Source organism: Callorhinus ursinus, unplaced genomic scaffold (assembly GCF_003265705.2).
Source record: "Callorhinus ursinus isolate GAN/ISIS: 27379988/994484 unplaced genomic scaffold, GSC_fseal_2.0 scaffold6, whole genome shotgun sequence".
NCBI lineage: Eukaryota > Metazoa > Chordata > Mammalia > Carnivora > Otariidae > Callorhinus > Callorhinus ursinus.
In genome coordinates, this window is record NW_027397068.1 from 73,495,102 (window position 1) to 73,513,488 (window position 18,387).

The following is an 18,387-nucleotide window of genomic DNA, read 5'->3' on the forward strand; positions in this document are numbered from 1 at the left end:
AAGTAGACTAGTGGTTGTCCAGGGCTGCAGGGGAGGGGAATAGGGAGTGATGGGTATGGGTTTCTTTCTTTCTTTCTTTCTTTCTTTCTCTCTTTCTCTCTTTCTCTCTTTCTCTCTTTCTCTCTTTCTCTCTTTCTCTCTCTCTCTCTCTCTCTCTCTCTCTCTCTCTCTCTTTCTCTCTCTCTCTCTTTCTTTCTTTCTTTCTTTCTTTTTTTTTTTTTTGAGGTGATGAAATGTTCTAAAAGTAGATAGTGGTGATGACTGCACAACTCTGAATATATCACAAACCACTGAGTTGTTCACTTGAATGGGTGGGCTTTATGGTATGAATTTTATCTCACAGCTTTTGTTTAAAAAAGCAAAACAAACTCCTGGCCCTACAGATGACAAAACATAAGCACCGTCGGCTTTCATTCTACTTGTGATATAATCACACAGGTCCTGACATTGTTGAAAAAAGAAGGAATGGTGAGTCCTTATAGGGGAAGAACGAGGGGAATTCAGGCCTGCAGGAAAAAGGCACCCTCCCCTCACCCAGGGAACAGAGCAAGACGGCGGTGCCCAGGCCTGCTTGTGTGATGTGAGTGCCCACCAGAACACCGTCAGGATGTAGACTGTATCCTCCTAAGCTGGATGATGTCTGTGACACTAAGCCATAAATAAAGGAAGGAGGGGACCTCACCCTCGATCCTAAGCAAAGCTTGTAGGCAAAGGCTATGAGGATATTTACTACCCCTAAGTCTTCCAGTCAGTCTCAAAGAGCAAAGGGAAATCAGCCCTAGGCATGCATGCCAACAGAAGCCGTTGTCATCATATAGGATAATTAGGCTCCATGCTTTAGAGAAAATTTTCATCGGGTCAAAAGTTTTGAATACCTGAGACTGAATACTCTGTTTATGTTCGTTTCTATCAATGCGACCCACTAAAGTACATAATAGACTATATTCGCTATAGCAGACTCACCGTGATTAAATTCAGATGAAATTTCAGGGCTCAAATATGCAAAAGAGATTCTACTAGAACTATAAAGTCAGCTGCCCTTTAACGGCCAAACGGAGCAGAAGCTGACAACGCTTCCCAGGAGCAGGACTCCATGAGGCAGGGCTGGTGTCTGGTGGCTTACCCCGTCCCCCAGGAACCAGCACGGAGCCTGCACGTAGTAGACACTTTCGGAAAGAGTTTGTGAATGAAATCTGGTGAGTTGCCAAAAGCTTCACTTAGTTAATGAAATCAGTGGGGAGATAAATAATTGAGTAGAAAAAGTGGGTTCATCAATTTGCAACATTGAAATTTGTACATTTTTTGGTTGGAAGACAAATGAACCAGGATAGAAGTCAGGAATTTATGTCCCCTGCTGTCCACTTTTAGACTGGAGAGACTTGCTCTTCTCCCAGAGTCAGAGCTGTTAACTTGATCAACCTACAGAGTCCAATTCAAAACATCTGCTGCGCTGTTCTGAGAGAGAGAGAGAGACACTGTAGGCCACGGACGGGTGGAGACAGCTCACCTCACCCTTCCTCCAAGCCCTTCCTGTGGGTGTTCGGATCCCTCAAGTGTGATCCTGGGGGTAGGGATGAAGTAGCAAGGAAAACGGGACTTATTTCTAATCCGTACTTTGCATCAGGAATAAAAGTGGTAAACTTAAAACTGGAGGGATGCTGAAAACCACATATCGCCCCCCCCAGGTGAGTGAACAAACAAGACACAGTCTAGCCATACAACAAAATAATGCCCAACACAACAAAGGAACAAACGACAGACCCGTGTAACACATGGACAGACCTCAAAAAAACTGCTAAATGCAAGAAGCCAGACACAAAACACTATATAGTGAATTTTCCCATCGATATGCAGCTCCCATATAAGGTAAACCATAGAAACAGAAGATGGATTGCTGATCACCTGAGGTTACAGGGACAAGCGAGGATCACGTGCATAGGAAGGAGGCACCTGCTGGGGGTGATCGGAAGACTCTACGCTGGACTCTGGTGACCACTGCACAACTGTATAAACTTCCCAATTCATTGAACTGTACACTTAAAATGGGTAAATTTTATGATTTGTAAAGTAGATCTCAAAAAAGCCATCCAAAATTAGACGAATGAATAGAAGAAAGAAATTAAAAAAAAAAAAGGTTGACTTCCCAACAATGAAAGAGAATGACAAGCCGATTCTTTGAAAATGAGCAGTCGATTTAAATGAATTTTCTTCATGGAAATTAAAAAGGAATGTGGGGCAGGAATGAATGAGAAAGAGGTGTAAAAACAGAAAAAAGGAAAGAGCATGAGTTCCATCTTTTATTTCATAGTGGAAATAAAAACAAGCCTGTTTTTGTTGTCCCGTTAGCTGTTGAGTCCAGCTGGTCTCCCAGCCCCCAGCTTCACTATCATATACACAAAGATGTTAGCATACATTCTGTTGTATTTTTTACTTGAAAAAAAAAAAAATAACACCTTTGCTCCACCATTTTCCCAGTTGACTCACCCAATAACGGTACCAACAAAATAAGTTAAGTCAACTCAGCATCATTTAGCTTTAGTGGCTGCACGCTGGCTCCTGTGATTATTTATTAGTTACTGAACTGAAATATCTGGGACAAGTCCTACATGCCAGCATAAAGGCCCGAGTATTTACATCTCCCGACTTTGGGGAACAAGGAATTTTACTTGTCTCCCGTCTTAATGATACACGCCCCATGAGATCACCAAGATCGACAATGCCAATTCGGAGGTGAAAACTGTAATTTCACTGCATTCCTTAAAAAGTGATTTGTCTTGCAGGAGCCTGGATGGCACAGTCGCTGAAGTGACCGACTCTTGGTTTTGGCCCCGGTCGTGATCTCAGGGTCGTGAGAGCGAGTCCCGCATTGAGAGTCTGCTTGAGACTCCGCGTCCCGCCCCCCCCCCTGCCTTAAATAAATAAATAAATAAATCTTTAAAAAAACAACAGTGATTGGTCTTGACTGGGGTAACTGAAATAACTGAAATAATTGCACTTTAAATTCTCTATCCTTCCTCGTTTGAAAACAAATTTCCTACGAATGGGATTGGCAGACTCTCCACGAGGAGAAAACATGAAACCTACATTTTGATTCATGTCTTGAGTCAGAAAGGCAACAAAATACAGAAAACACACGCACTTCGATGGACACAGGAGAGCACTAATCTCTCATGATCACCCGAAATGATTTTTCTTATTTGAGGCAACTTCAGTCTTGGACTTCTTCATAGGTTGGAAGACGGTTCTGTTTCCCTCCCAGAAAACCATGGAAACACCATCCACAGAGAGCCTTCCTTCAGCCGGGGTTTTAGTAAGATTCAGTTTAAGGTTTAATCACATGGCCAGAGGTCAAGAACTTGGGGACAATGTCACCACAAGCTTGGCTAAGCAACACACCATCCTTCCTATGCTGAGATGACCTAACATGACAGTGGCTATAGCAGTCACTCCTGTGCTGAGCTGCTGGTGATCACGGATTTATTTTTATGTGGCCATCTTGTCTCACACGGTCCTGCTTTTGGTGAAAAGCTGTCGAGCGTTAGGGCGGGACTGTAGTTTTCCCATTCTAGCTGGCATTCACCAACACCCAATAAACCTCCTTAGACTCAATGCCATATGGACTAGATAATTTGGGGGACCCAGGGCAAAAGGAGAACGTAGGGCCCCTTTTTCAAAATGTATTAAGAATTTCAAGACCCTGAATGGAGACTCTCACACCAAGTGCAAGTTCCTGGGTGACCTTGCAGTTCACACACCCATGAGGCTGCGCCCACTCAGTGACAACCCTGACCGTCCCCATGGGCAGCTCCTCAAATCTGTCCAACTTAGAAAGGCATTTAAGAATTGCCAGAAAGTACACAAGAATCTCCAGGAAAGGGGTTCATTTAAAAAAACATGTCAGAAGCTGACTCCGTAGCGTATAGCTGCCCACCAGAGCCGAGCACCTGAGCTCACCGAGCGGTTACACTTGACTCTCACCTCTGTTCTCAGACCTGCACGGGCGCGTGGGCCACCATCAAAGGCACCCACGGCCACTTGATGCCGCACGTCTTTGGGACTGGTACCGAACTACACTGCACGCTGACAAACAGAAACCTCTCCCGGAGAAGGAGGGCCAGTGTCTTCTTTAACAAAAGCCCCGGGGCGCCTGGGTGGCTCAGTCAGTTAAGCGGCTGCCTTCGGCTCGGGGTCGTGATCCCAGGGTCCTGGGATGGAGCCCCGCATCGGGCTCCCTGCTCGGCGGGAAGCCTGCTTCTCCCTCTGCCTGCCGTTCCCCCTGCTTGTGCTTGCTCTCTGTCTCTCTCTCTCTCGTTCTGTGTCAAATAAATTAATAAAAAATATTTTAAAAAAAGCAAAAAAACAAAAGCCCCACTGGCCTGGCGGCTTGTTGCTGGGGTGCCACTGAGGCATGGGGGGCGGGGGCGGGGGTGGTCCCTCCCACTGGAAGGGCCCCCTCCTCAGAGGATGCCTTTCATTCCTTCAACAAATATTTACTGAGGCACCACCCTGGGGAGTAGAGACACCAAAAGGAGCTTGCTACAGTGTAGGGAAGAATGAGGAGAGAATTTTAAACGCTAACAGCGGCGAGGACTCTCCCAGAATTGCAATGTGTTTTTAGAAGGGAAAGTGAGGGCAGGCGGGGCAGCGAGGAGGTCAGGACAGTCTTCCCTGAGGGCACACCTCGGCCCCTGCCTTCTGGCCCCTCCACCTGCTGCCCTCCCTTCCCCCTTCCTCCCAGCCTTCATTCATCCTTCCAAACCCTGCCCGAGATTGTACCATCCCGCTGCCTCCCCCCCCCCCCCGCAGACCGCGAGATGCCTATTTCCCTGTCTTCTCACAGACCCTTCTCTCTTCACTGTGAAGTCCACAGTTAAAGGACTTAACCACCGCGTGGTAATCATCACTTACCGCAGGAGTAAATGATGTAAAAGATTCAGCACAGTGCCAAGGCCTTATGAAGGTCACTAAATGTTTTCCTGTGTATATCTGTCTGCCTTCCTACAAACCCGAATTCCTTGGGGGCTCCAGTGTTTTCATTCGGGATCCACAGTGTCCAGCACGTGGACCTGGCTGTGGCAGGTGGGTAGTAAATATTCCTAACATGAATGACTTGAATGGGTAGTCACATCCACCACACCGTTACAGACAAACACCCAGCTTAGGGTGCCTTAATAAGTTGACCACAGTGTCTGTGGGACGTAGCTGCTACACCACACCCAGATCGGGGCATCATCGTCAACAAAGCAGCATTCCCTACAGGCAGGTGGGATGTTTTACTTGCCAAAAATCCAGCTAACAATGGAATGTTACGAAGCTGTATTTGATGTGAGACAACTCAATAATTTAACTCGACCTCTATTCTGGGAATACACGTTGGTCAGAGAGAAGAGACCCTACCAGACTCTTGCCACTCTAGTTATGGCGCAGACCCTGAGCCCCTTGCTACACCCCTCTAACATGGAACCTTGCCTACTGAGCATCTGCAGAGGCTGAGTCCCGTAAAGGTATCAACCTTAACACCCGAGCAGGGACTCAAGAGCCAAAGAGTTGGTTTGCCTTTATGGGCTATGCGACCCTTAACCTCGGTCTCATCTATAAAATGGAGACAATAGGGTCCTACTTCATGGGGTCATGGTGAGGATTAGTTGTTTCTGGAACCCTGCCTGGCACATGAGAACCTGAAACGTAGCTAGTTAGCATCCTCCGACTCACTGCCTTTGTCCTGCCACCGGTTTTGTTTGTCCAGAGTCACTGTCTTCCTAGCCACCTTTCTGTCACATGGTTCCAGTTCTCCCAGTCCACCAGAATCACCTAGAAAACATTAAAAAAAAAAAAAAAAATCGAGGAACCAGAGGCTCGATGCACCAGTCCACGGTGGGCAATTCTAACAGACAGGCAAGGCTGAGAACATGGGTGAGCCTCTGGCCCCGAGACCCTGAGACCAGACTAAGGTGAGGGAGACGCAGCTCCTCGCTCACTGCAGCCTGGTAGTCCCTCTGCATTATCTGTGGCTGCATCCCCGACTCTGCTTCTGACACCAAGGATACGACATGCTAGCTCAGCATGCCCTCCCACGGCCAGCTCCATGGAGGCTCACTCCTTCTTCCTTTGATTTACCTCCCCTTTCCTTGTGTCGTAGCCTGGGGCAGGAACCTAAGAGGGAACAGACACTCCAGGACATGCCATCCGGGGCTTGGAAGGCCCGCTGTGAAAGCCCATCCTCCCCGGGGGTGGGCTGTGGCAGGGAGCAAGCAGCCGACCACCTCGACGTTACCTGTCCCCATCTCCTTCCTCACCCATCTCAGCCAGGGGACAACTTGTTTTGAATGAAATAGTTTTCTGGGAAGTTAAAATTTAGAACTAACTCGCCAAAAGATAGAGTGGACAAAACCGTTGTTTCTGATGGCAATCCTTCCAGCGTCCTCTGCATTGTCCTGCTTTAGTAAATGGAGTACGTCAGATGCCACACCAAGGGCTCAGGACCACGGGTCTGCTGGGCGTGTATTCTTGGGTTTCCTAGCCTGCCATCGATGGTTCCTTTTCCACCATTTGCTCAGGCAAACAGGTAACCAAGCTTGCTAAGCCAGTCATTTCAGGATTACACTTGCTGTGTGAGTAGCTTCAGGGTAAAATCAGATTAAGCCTCGCCAAGTACATGGGCTTTCGACAATAATTTTTCCCACTGTATACTGCAGATTTGGGGCTGTCTTCCACATGGTAGAATCTGTCCCCAACTAGGTATTCTACCATCTCGTAAATGGAATAGGCTTTGGCAGACTTGCTGGTTTAAGCTGAATTAGACAATAAACTCCCCGTGGTCACAGAGTACGCTTTCTTTCTCTACTTTCAGCAGGCTCCACACCATAATGCCCTGCCCTGCGTCACATGGATTTTCAAGCGCAAATTTCACTGGAATATACTGTAGTACTTCTTATACGCAGACGCCATTGCACCCTAAGACTTTAATGGCATGATTTCCATTTTCAGTGAAACGTTGGGTCAAGTGATACTCCACATCCCCGCTTGATAACATGGTTTTATTTGTTCAAGTAATCTCTATAGCCAACATGGGGCTTGAACTCCTGACCTCGAGATCAAGAGTCACATGCTCTCCTGATTGAGCTGGCCAGGTGGCCCAAAAACATGGTTTTAAAAAGAGCAAGGACACACACAACACACACACACACACACACACACACACACACACACACGAGAGGCCTACCTTCTTCCTTATTATTCTCAAGTATATCTAATAAAACTTGGTTTGCTTATGCCTGGGCAAAGTCCACAGTTCAGATTTTTTTTTTTTTGGTTCCTCCACCAACGTCTTATTATAAAGGGGGGGGGGAAAGCAGTTTATTGGGGTAGTTAGGTATTGGGTTCTCCTCTTTCCCTCTATTACAACAAGGTCTGCCCATGCCCAGGCTTCTTATTTAAGGCTGGAGGTTTGGGTTGGATTAATCTCCGACCCCTAGAGAGGGTGGGCCCCTTAAAGTGAAGGGTACCTTGAGGACAGTTTGTTAGGATTTGAATTGGCAAATTTCACATGCCTGACTGTTTTGTTCAAATTCCAAAAGATAACCCCGGCGCGAGAAATCTTTATGAGAAGAGGAGGTAATGTATCATAAACTGGTGATAAGATAAAAGATATCTATAAGCAGTAGGAGTTAAAGCAACTCCTTACTGAGAGACAGTCAAGGCAATGGGAGAGGGAGAGAGTTAAGAAAGAACAGAATGGGTTGGGCTAATCTAGAGAAGGGGTTATTCCAATAGAAGGAAGAAAGTCCAGGAGGGTGGGTGACCAGAGCCGGAGGAGAGGGACTCCAGCAACCCTCCCTCAGTGATCCCATCAGGAAGAGAGAGACAAGGAAGAGACAGAGTCAAGGCAAGCCAGTCCCCAGGGATGGCTCACGGCCTGCCCTATCCCATCCCATCCCCAAGACTCTGTTCAGTGACAGTAGTAAAGAGGAAAGGTAGTGAAAGGGACAGCATGATAAATGGACTCTTTCTTCCCACAGAGTCACTTAGACATCATCCAGCTCAGTTTTCCCTCTAAAATCTTTCTGCAGAGACGCTCCCTTCAGCCGAGGAAGCTCACTGAAGGATCCGGAGCTATGGCCTAAGCCATCTGAACAACCAAGCATGTTTTGCCTTAAAAGTTCATGTAAATGTTGCGTGTCATATCATGGCAGATCCATGTTCATTTTATTTTTTTAAATAAAATATATCTTGGATCTTTCAGCAAAACAGATGCTTGGGTGACATGGGCCTGGTTTATCCTGCAGCTCTCCACACTCGCTGGCATACTCCCAAAAGGCCCCCCCTCCCATGTTGGTGGTTGAAGAAGTTGCCCTCTACCCCGGCCTCCTCCCTGACCAGGTCAGGAAATGAGGACACAGAGACCATGCGAGGCTACCTCCCAGTGCCGGGGCCAGTGCAGACCCAGAGATAGTCCCTGGTCTCAAGGAGTCCAAGGTCCCACAGAAAGTAAGCAGGTGACCTGGGTTGGGGACCTGGTCCTCCCTTCTGCCATGCTGCCCCTCGTGGTCCCTACAAGGCCCCCCCATCTCTGTGGCCCAGCAGAAAGTGTCCAGAGAGGGAGGCCTGGCAGTCTCCAGATTCTGGCCAATGCAATGTTCCTGTGGCCTCCGGCAAGGCAGGACACCTTGACTGCCAGCCTGCTAATCCTCTCCCTGCCCAGAGAGGCAGGCAGGGTCGCGTCACATGGCAGTTAGGAAACTGCCGCTCACTGCTTGCCCAACATCCACAGGACACAACCAGATCCCAGCCTGGTAAACCACATGCTCTAGAAAGGGTGCATCTTCTCTGGGGAGCCAAGCCACAGCGAAGCTGTTAAGACCAGACTGTCTTAGAGACAAATCACAGTGCAGCCATTTGAGGAGACAGAAGGGGGGGCGGAGATGAAGTCCCAATTTGGCTAAAATTGGACCCAATATAAATAATTAAAACAATCAGGCACATTTAAAATATTTCTGCGGTCCTCTCTCCCTGCTTCCCCTACTTAAACTTTAACCCAACTCTTCCACCCAGAAACGGAGGCCGAAGGAGGAATTTGGTGACCCCACAAAACTTTCATTGTATCATTCGGTCCTAAGTAACTTCTTAAACTTCCACATGATGCAGGGGTTAAGATGTAGAATTTCTGCTCATTTATGTGAAGCTATGGAAGGTCCTTTGACCCTGAAAGAAGATCCAGGGAAAGAACGAATCATGCAAGTACATGCAATCCTTTTCCAAAATTTCTGTCTTATCCTGTAGGCAGCCCCGGTCCGGTTCATCTTTGTACCATCAGCACTTGGCCCACAGTAGGCTGGATACAAGGGTTCAGAGAGGGTTCTGGAATTGCGTGGGAGTCTGGAAGAACAGACATACCCGTGCCCCCCCCCCCCCCCCCCCATGCCCATCTTTCCGGTTCTGGAAGGGAGAAGGGCAGACAAGGGAAGGGACAAGGTGGTCGTATGCCCAGCGCTACCAGGCATTGGGCTGGGGAGCCGGGGCCTTACCTGAAGTAGGGGCTGGTCCCAGGGCAAGTAGTAAAAGGGGCCTCCGGTGTCAGTGCGAAGCCGGGAGAGGCTTGAGATGCATTCAAGATTGGGAGGGGAGGGTGCTAAGAGGCAAATAAATAACCAGTGAGACCTGGGTGTGGAGCTCACTGGTTGGCCTAGAAACTGGGAATTAATCAGGAAATCCCAGCAGACAGACCCGAAGTCAGTTAAGGGAAGAGCGCTCACAATTCTTTCTGTAGATATGTTAATCTATCCTGCCCAGGGGCTTGTCCCACCCGCCCCGGGGGCGTTGAGGCCAGCGGGCTCAGCCAGGCCTTGGGGCTGGCACCACCCAAGCAGAAGACTGCGGAGCGGGCCATATTGGAGTACTTCATGGTTACAGGTCTGCTCTTCATTTCTTTTCTTTCCTTTTTTTTTCAATTATTTTCTGTTAATTTAAATGACCAAATTGCCCCTTTGGTGGGGGCTGTCATTGTAAAACCTGGTGAGTGCAAGTTAGTCCTGAGAGATGGGCTTTTGGATCCAGGAGTTCCCTGAAGTTCTCAACTGCAGATGATTCTGCCCTGCCAGAGGACATCTGGCAATGTCTGGAATGTTTTTGGCTGTCACTCCTGGGGGGGGGGGGGGGGGGGGGGGGGGGTTCCACTGGTAGAGGCAGGAATGCAGCTAAACATCCTGCAGGGCACAGCATGGCCCCACAACAAAGCATTGTTTGGCCCCAAATGTCAACAGCGCCCAGAAGAAGAATTTGTCCTAAGGAATGTCAGCCTGGAAGGACCTAGCCCTGGTTGGGGGGATGCGGCTCAGAGAGGCAAATCTGACCCCTGACTCCCTGCGCCCACCTTTCCCTAAGCTGCAACACCCATTCGGTGCCAGGTACTCCGCCCTGTGCTAGGAACAGTGCAGTTAGAAAGCCCTGCCATCAATAAGCACCCAGTGCGGTGATTAGGATCGAACCTTAAAGAGCGAACTGCCATTTAACGTCATAGCATGTAGAGTGACGTTTTATGTAGGACAGGTGATGGGATGGAAGACGAATGTCAGGAAAACAGAGGCCAGAGGCTGGGGAGAAAGACATAAAGGTGGGGCACATCCGGGGAAGGAAGCCGCTCGCCACCATGGGTCCATGCAACCTGCCCTTCCCCCCAGCAGGAGAAAAGAGGGGCTCAGAACTGGGCCCAGGAGGGAGGTTCAGAGATTGCATTGACGGTGTGTTGATAGCGGCGGCATCCTGGGAAGAAGCACTTGGGATGGACAGGCTCTTTAAAATGTCATCAGTCTGGGTTAATCTCTGCCCACAGAGAGGTGACAGCTCACGAGAGAGCCGACGGAGATGAGGAAAAGACCAAATTTTGCTCCCGGTCAATTCGTTTCACCGGTTTTCATTTCAGAGTTTGTCCGAGAGAAGACAGTGTCTGTCTTTCCAGATAAAACTCTGCCTTTATACGCAGTGATAGATTTGTTGACAAAAACAACAGAAAAGGAAGTCTGCCTCTCCAACCACAGCCTTGGGAGCCATTCAAGCAGCAACCACAGGTGTCCTCAAGAGCAACTTCTCAGCAAAGTTCAATCCTTGGTTAAAAATCAGTTTTGAGGTGACACAGTCAGTTAAGCATCTGATTTTTGGTTTTGGCTCAGGACATGATCTCAGGGTCATGAGATCGAGCCCCACACCGCGCTCAGTGCAGTCTGCTTGAGATTGTCTCTCCCTCTGGCCCTCCCGCTCCTGCTTGCTCTTGCTCTCTCTCTCAAATAAGTAAGTCAATCTTAAGAAAAAATTAGTTTGAAGAACAGTCTGTATTTAATTTGGTGTTATGTCCTGCACTGTCATTCAGCTATTTGAACCACAAGCCCCTTGCCCTGCCCCACCAGATCACCTCTCTGGCTGAACCAGAACAACCAAGCTCCCTGAAAACCATAGCAGCTTGTCTCCTAGGCTCTGCTGCTGGCTGTTGCCCAAGTTCAAAAACACTCCTGTCTCTTCCGGTCTTTCTGCAGCTCCCAAACACTAGGACGAAAGGGATACAGGGGAAGGTCTGCATGGAAGAGATCTGATCCTTGGGTCAGACATGATCACTGCATGTCTGCTCAGTCCGTGGCATGGTGCTGGCCCGGGGCACAGATGGATGAATACAGCAATGGCATGGAGGGGGCAGCGGTACGCAATTCAGCAGTCTGGTTCGAATCTCACCTCTGTTCCTTATTACGAGAGCAGGTGAGTAACTCACCAATCTTTACTTTCTGCATTTGTAAAATGGAAAAGATAATAGTTCTACCTGCTTGGTTTGTTATGAGGCTAAAGTGAATTGATAGCTGTGAGGTCTCTGTACTAGACAGGCACACAGGAAGTTCCTCACTAAAGTGGGCCGTTACCATTCTCAGAAAAGCTACACGTTGGCTGGTCCCCTGAGCATCTCTGATGGCTTCTGCAGGTGACCTGCCATCCCCCCAGACCGAGGACTGATCTTTCTGCAGGAATTTTAGGGAACAGCTTCAGACTCCTCTGAAGTCCAAAATGTCCCTTTTTTCCTGGAGGAGCCTACATAGAATTAACCATGGACTAGCCGCTAGGTATAACCCAAATTTGGAAGGGAGAGATCTATGCCAGCCAGAGTTATCTGGAACTCTGGAACAGCTTCATGCTGGAGGCAGAAGCTGACCTCTTCAGAGATCAAAATATCGAAGAAGAAGGGGGACCTGCTAAATGTTTTCTCTGAAGGTCAGACAAGCAGAGGAGGGTGGTGCTCCGGATGAACTTGGTTATGTTGCCCATGTAATCTCCGTGGTGAAGGTAGAAATCAAATGGGGGCAAAACAATTCGGAGGAGCTTTGTGACATCAGGAAATACAAATAGGATAAGTACTCCAACAGGTTTTAACATTCTTCATTTTGGCTATTTAGATTTGAGGTGTTGAAACCTACTTGGTTTTGTCAGAAGGAGACATGGACTTGCAATGTGTTGTGGGAATTAGCTCTAAATGACAAGAGGCTCTCTAGCAAACCAGTGGGCATACAATTTTGATGATGGTGGGAATTTCCCTTTTAAAAATGCTATACTTGAAGTCCGTCTGGAGGGAGCTATAGTCCCAGGGAAGTCCATAAATGAGTCGCTATGAGGGAACTTTGAGAGATTAATGCTCGGCTTATGCTTTTCAGAAACAGAACATGTAAGTCTTCTGGACTCTATTCCTCTATGGCTCCAGGGTCAGAAATCCCACCTCTTCCCATTTCATTAATCGACAAATGTTTCCTGACACCAGCCATAAGCTCAACCAGTGCAAAAGATACAAGAAAATGCTAAGATGGACAATGGTCAAACAGCTAACCGCTCTTTCCTTCTCTGCCAAGCACAATCTATATAAAATTGTTCAATGAAAGAAGCATGCAGTGCCATTAGCCAATAAATGCCTCTCTCAAAAATAACCCTCCCTGGTTTAAGGGACTATTTCCACATTTGTCTCCCTGTTCGTTCCTCAGCTTCTTTAGGAAAGAAATAGTTTCCTATTTATTGCTATGTCCATGACTTATAGTGCCTGACACATGATAGTCAATATCATTTGTTGAGTGAATGAATAAAGGGGTGGATGATGTAAGCATGTATATATATGAATGAATGAAGGGTGACCGAAAGGTAGGATTTAGGATCACAGGATGAAGCAGAAAAAAACCAGACTGGAGTAACAAAGTGAAGACAAAATCGAAAACAGGTAGAAAATCTTTGGTGGAAGGAGAGTGCATTTGAAAAATAGAGGAGACAGGTTAGATAGATCATTCCATGATAATGTTCACCAAAAATTGCTTTTATTTTAAAATCTTTCTCCTTACTCAGTCATTAGAGGCATCTCTCTGAAAAACCCTTCGGATGTTTGAAAACTGTAGCTGTTTACTCTGTATCCAGTTTTGCTCATAGTTGTGTCCATAGCACTTGGCCGATACAAGAATATAGTGACACAATGATAAAATGAATACTGTTAAAAGAATATAAGATACAATGAATATTATTAAAAGAATGAGTTCCTGATGTGAGCTTGGCCTCTCCCACAGCCTCAGCAGCGGTCCTCCGCGGTCCATACCGCGAAGCCAAATTTCAGAGTACCAACACTTGCTTTCCAAACAGATTCTGTCTTGGACAAAGACTACTGAATTAGAGTTGCCCAGGCTCTGGGTGGTGTTGGGTGATTATTAAGCCAGGCTTGATCATATATGTCTCTCAAAATATGTAGGTATCAAAAACCATTTAGAACTATGAATGCAGAGCCTTCACATGCACGTTAGACCTCCTTTTGAGAATAGAGCAGATTGCACAAAAATGTAGTAAGTCGGCCACGTGATCATCTGAGCTCCCCATAATTTAAAGCTATGGCGGTGGTAGGTATCATTAGGATGACGTTGTAGGGACAGGTGGGGTCCCCTCTCCCAGATTTCTTACTTCTTTAAAGTCTGATTTAAGTCTGGCCTTCACTTCAAAAATAATTGGATTAGGTAGGATTCCGCCACCTACTCACATCTTTCTCCTACCAATCATTCTTCTGGTTTACACAAAATTCTGTCCCTGAATCTCTATTCACCAGCACAGAGTATACCTGCCCTGTTTCCACACTAATGACAGGACTCCCCCCCACCTGGGACAAGAATGTAGAACCCCGCTGCATCTCCCAGCCCCACACCTCTTCGCTGGGACAGCTTTGCCTTCTTCACTTTGATTTGCCCGTCTCCTCTCCTTCCAACTGTTACAGCCTCATCCTGGTCATGTTCTTCTCAGACTAACCGCATCTGCTCTCCCGTCTCCCTCCTGCCTAGCTGTGTGCACATCTGCCCGTGCTGTCACCCCCGTTTGGTGGATCTTTGACTTGGGCACCCAATTCAGAGCCTTGCAGACAATGAGGTCCCAGCCCTGTGGCAACTGACTCCAACTTCTTTGCTGTCACATCTCTACTCAGCCTCTTTCCCGCGACCCTGAATTCGCTTTGCATCTACAGCTCCATTGACCTTCCCCAGGTCAAGGATGTTGATTATGTTTTTAACCCCTGCTCAGGGTCCGATGATAGGACAGTATTTATTTATTTATTTATGGCTGTGCTTCCAAACAAGTCTTGCCCTTTGAACTCCATTCCATAAGGCTTTTTTGTTGTGAAATTGCTAGGTCTGGAAACTCCATCACAGACTTTGACTTACACACTGGCCATCTGCTCTGCAGGGTCACGGGGTAAATCGACATCCTTGAGGACCATTTTCAAGCTAGAAGAACAGTAACTTAGCAAGACTGCTTTCCATGCTCTTTGCAAACATCGAAAGCCTACAATTCAACTGCCGTGGGTATGAGCATGCGTTTTCAAAGCGAGAGTAATATGCTTTTTAAGGCCATTTTTCTGTGCTTTATGCCCTTTGACTAATTCTCTGGGCTTTAACTCTGGTTCTAGTTAGTCTTGTGCCATGCTACGCAGTCCCCATCTTCAGAAAACTTTTGTATCTACAATACTTGAGATCTCTTGCACTATAGTAAGTTTTTTAAGTCCCAGATAATAGCATGTTTAGGTAAGGATCTCTACAAACAGAACCTCATTAAAACCACCCCTTCTTCCTGTTTCCATGCTGAGGGGCTACTCTGAGGTTTCTAAGTAATGCTTTTGGCTTCAGTAGCAGAAAGGCACTATGAGGGCTGAGTGACCTTCAGAAATCTTTATTCAAAATTACAGGTAAGTTTAAGATTCAAGGATGAGATGACTATTGATCTGTCTTATAAAGGCTAATTTGTAATTCAGGATCCCGAATTAGGGGAATGGTGTCCATTATTAGATATTTCCTCAGATATACTGAATAAAAGCCTCATTTCAATTCCAACCTGTTAACAGGCCCATTTAGACTATGCCTTTATAGCAGATGTGTGATTGATTCTAATCATATTTAACTTTGCTTATTCCTGGGTAGATAGTACTTTTCTCTCATGCTTTATATTTTTCCTGAAAATCAATTCTCTTTCTCCCCATAGAAGACAGTAAGAAGATTCAGTAGTTTTAACTTAGGACTTTGACTTGTCCCCATTGTCCCTACACACCTACACCCCTACACACACCCCTACACACACACACACCCCTACACACACCCCTACACACACACACACACACACACATTTCTCCCTCTTCTCATGATAGTCTTTTCTAACTGCAGATGCTTCACTAATAATCACAGGTGGGTTAACACTTGCCCAATTTTGAGAAAGAGAAGGTCCACGGACCCTCACCTCCATGAGAGCCACTCACATGGGGCGTCCGTCTAAGGACGATCACTCATACTTGTTGAACTTGGATTTTGTGCCGAGTAAGTGCAGGCTAGAGCAAAGAACCCTCTTTTGAATATTTAGACTATGAGGCAAACTGGTGAGGCAGATAATGATGTATCTTATCAGTGCTGGTTCTCAGACACTCTGAAACTTTTTTCAAGGATCTCACCTCCTTTAAAGAAGTGAGTGCTCGCCCCCCCCCACCCTTAGTCTGGTTCCAGCATTAATATCACATCTAGAGAACTGTCCTGGTTTTCTAAAACAGACCAGAATTGAGGACTTGCACAAACACCGAATCATTCCTTCTATAATTCCTAGAGAGGATGGAGAAATTCAGAGGCCAAAAATTAAGTCATAAAGAGGTAACTACAAATGCCCGTTTCCTTGACAACACCCCTCCCCCAGCCCTCCTGTGATAGGGAAAAACCAAAATGAAAGTGAGGAGGGGTAGCCACAAAGCCACGCTGGATTTTAGCAAGCCGAGGCAATCACCAGCCGGAACGCAGCAAGCAGGCTCCGACCGAAATACAAATAAATCCATTTATATCGGGGCTGCCTTTTGTGTAGTATTATTTTTGTGGTTGCCATAGAAACGCCAGGGACGGAAGAACGTGTTGCATGACACAGGAGACCGATCTGTAACAGGAACCTTCTCCCCAGCTTCATCTATTGCAGAGAAAACGCTCTCACCCAAGGGGAGGAGGCCTAAGGGGGGGAAACTCAGCCCAGAACAGCAGCTGGAAATCACAACCTGGAAAGGCACGCTCACCCTGCTGAGCACAAAGAAAGGGCGCAAAGCCCCTCTGCCTTCCAGGCTCTGCCCCCTCCACGTCCCCACTGTCGCCTCACTTCCTTCTCCACCTTCCACTCTTCCTCGTTCTGTACCTACCCCTTCCAGAGGTTTTAGTGAGGTCCAGCCGAGGAGAGGAGAACAGTGACAGAGAGAGAGACACAGACATCCGCCACGCCCAGAGGTGAAGTCGCCTGGAAACAGCACGAACAGCACATACCTCCTTTTCTGGCGGCCCCTGCCACATGGGCTTAGAAATCAGAAACTGAAAGGGAGCAGGCTGGGGTGCAGAAATTGCCACTAGTTTATAGGAGCTGTAAGTCAGCCAACACTGGAAAGAAAAAGCGAGACTCCACCCATGGGGTGGACCCTTCGGGGGGAAAAAAAAAAAAGTGGTCCTCAGCTGACGTCTCTCCCCACCCCATGTCACTTCCTTTTAAAGCTACAATTTAGCAGTTACGGGGAGGGAAGATACGAGCTGGTGTAACATGAGTCACTCCCTTCCCCTTCCAATTAGTGCGAGGAAGTGCTTCGGTTAGCTTCGCGTTTGAAATCTGTGGCTCGGGAACCTGCCGGAATCAGAAACAAAGCCCGCTAGGTGGCCTTTTCTCTTCCTGCCCGCGGCTCCCCAAACCCTGTTGCATCCCTGGCCCGAAATGGCTCCTCCAGCCTCAGCCCGGACAGACTCCAGCCCCGGCTGCGTGGCGACCTGGAAATCGTCCTAAACCGGCTGAGTTTTAATTCAGCAAGTCTGCGATCGCTTTGTTTTGGAGGATGCCACACTCTGCCGTCCCCCCCTCCCCCCGCCACGCTGTGCTGGGCAGGAGATTGGTCTCCACCCGGGAGAGCCCCAGAGCACCTTCAAGGAAATAATGCCGAAAACTCAAGTGATCAGAGACCTTAAGAACTGGGAGGAAGAAGCTCTGAGGTCGAGGTATTCTCTCCCTGCAAAGCAGCCCCAGGATCGATTACCCCTGCACACGCGCGCGCACATACACAGGCACATGCGGGCGTGCACGTGGCGTTTACATGTAGTGTGTTGGAGAGGATCTGGGCAGACCTTTATAATGAAACAGTGTCATCGCAACTTTAAAAAAGGGCGGGCTGTTGAAACTCCAGAAATGCCAGGTCTCTAACCTTCCCACAACATTATTTCAATCTCCATATAGTTCGGAGGTATGCCCTTCAAACGTCCACCGTTGGAACCATAGTCGGAAATAACATTTGGGTATTTAGGTATGACTCCTGTGTTCACTCCCATTTCTTTAGATGTTTACGATCCACAGGGAAAAATCAAATGCTCACAAATAACTAGACCACATTGCAAAATTATGAAGACCCTACAAATTGCTAAAAGCAAAACAAAACAGTATGCCATGAGGACAGAGAAGATGGAAGAGTTTTTCAGTTATGGTGGGGGAAAGGTGGGCATTCATAATTGAGGAAAGGAGGTTTGGACTGGGTCCTATAGGGTGTGTGGCATGTTGATGGTATGTGGTGGGAGGGAGGGAGATAGGGCGCCCTGGAGGATAGAGGACATCAAAGGCATTAAAAAGGAGTCTGAACAGGGATCTGAAGAGAAAAGCCATTTGTGGCAATGGCTTATTTTAATATCCAAGTGAAAATTAATTTGAGCATACAGAAATTCTTTATAAAAGATGCTTGCAAGACCTTTCTTACAGCCGATGCAATTTTTAAGTGTTGTCATAACTTTCCAAATTATGTTTTAAAATCCATTTATTTTGGGGCACTTGGGTGGTTCAGTCGGTTAAGTAGCCGACTCTTGATTT

At 47.3% G+C, this 18,387-nt stretch overlaps 1 protein-coding gene across 5 annotated transcripts in view; it reads right to left on the reverse strand.

Moving 5' to 3' along the window:
• AGPAT4 (1-acylglycerol-3-phosphate O-acyltransferase 4) overlaps positions 1-16,962 on the reverse strand; it is a 120,629-nt gene extending 103,667 nt beyond the window's left edge. For 2 of the 5 annotated variants that reach the window (XM_025866441.2, XM_025866438.2), the window contains exon 1: positions 16,818-16,962. Coding sequence is in view for 1 of the 5 variants with exons in the window: in XM_073894190.1 (XP_073750291.1) it covers positions 16,697-16,844 (148 nt within the window). In the remaining 4 variants the exon portion in view is untranslated. Of the gene's footprint in view, positions 1-9,524; positions 9,597-16,696 lie in introns of those variants that run through there. The other 3 variants (XM_073894190.1, XM_025866443.2, XM_073894191.1) reach the window with 3 other exon arrangements.
• Positions 16,963-18,387: the final 1,425 nt, after the last annotated feature.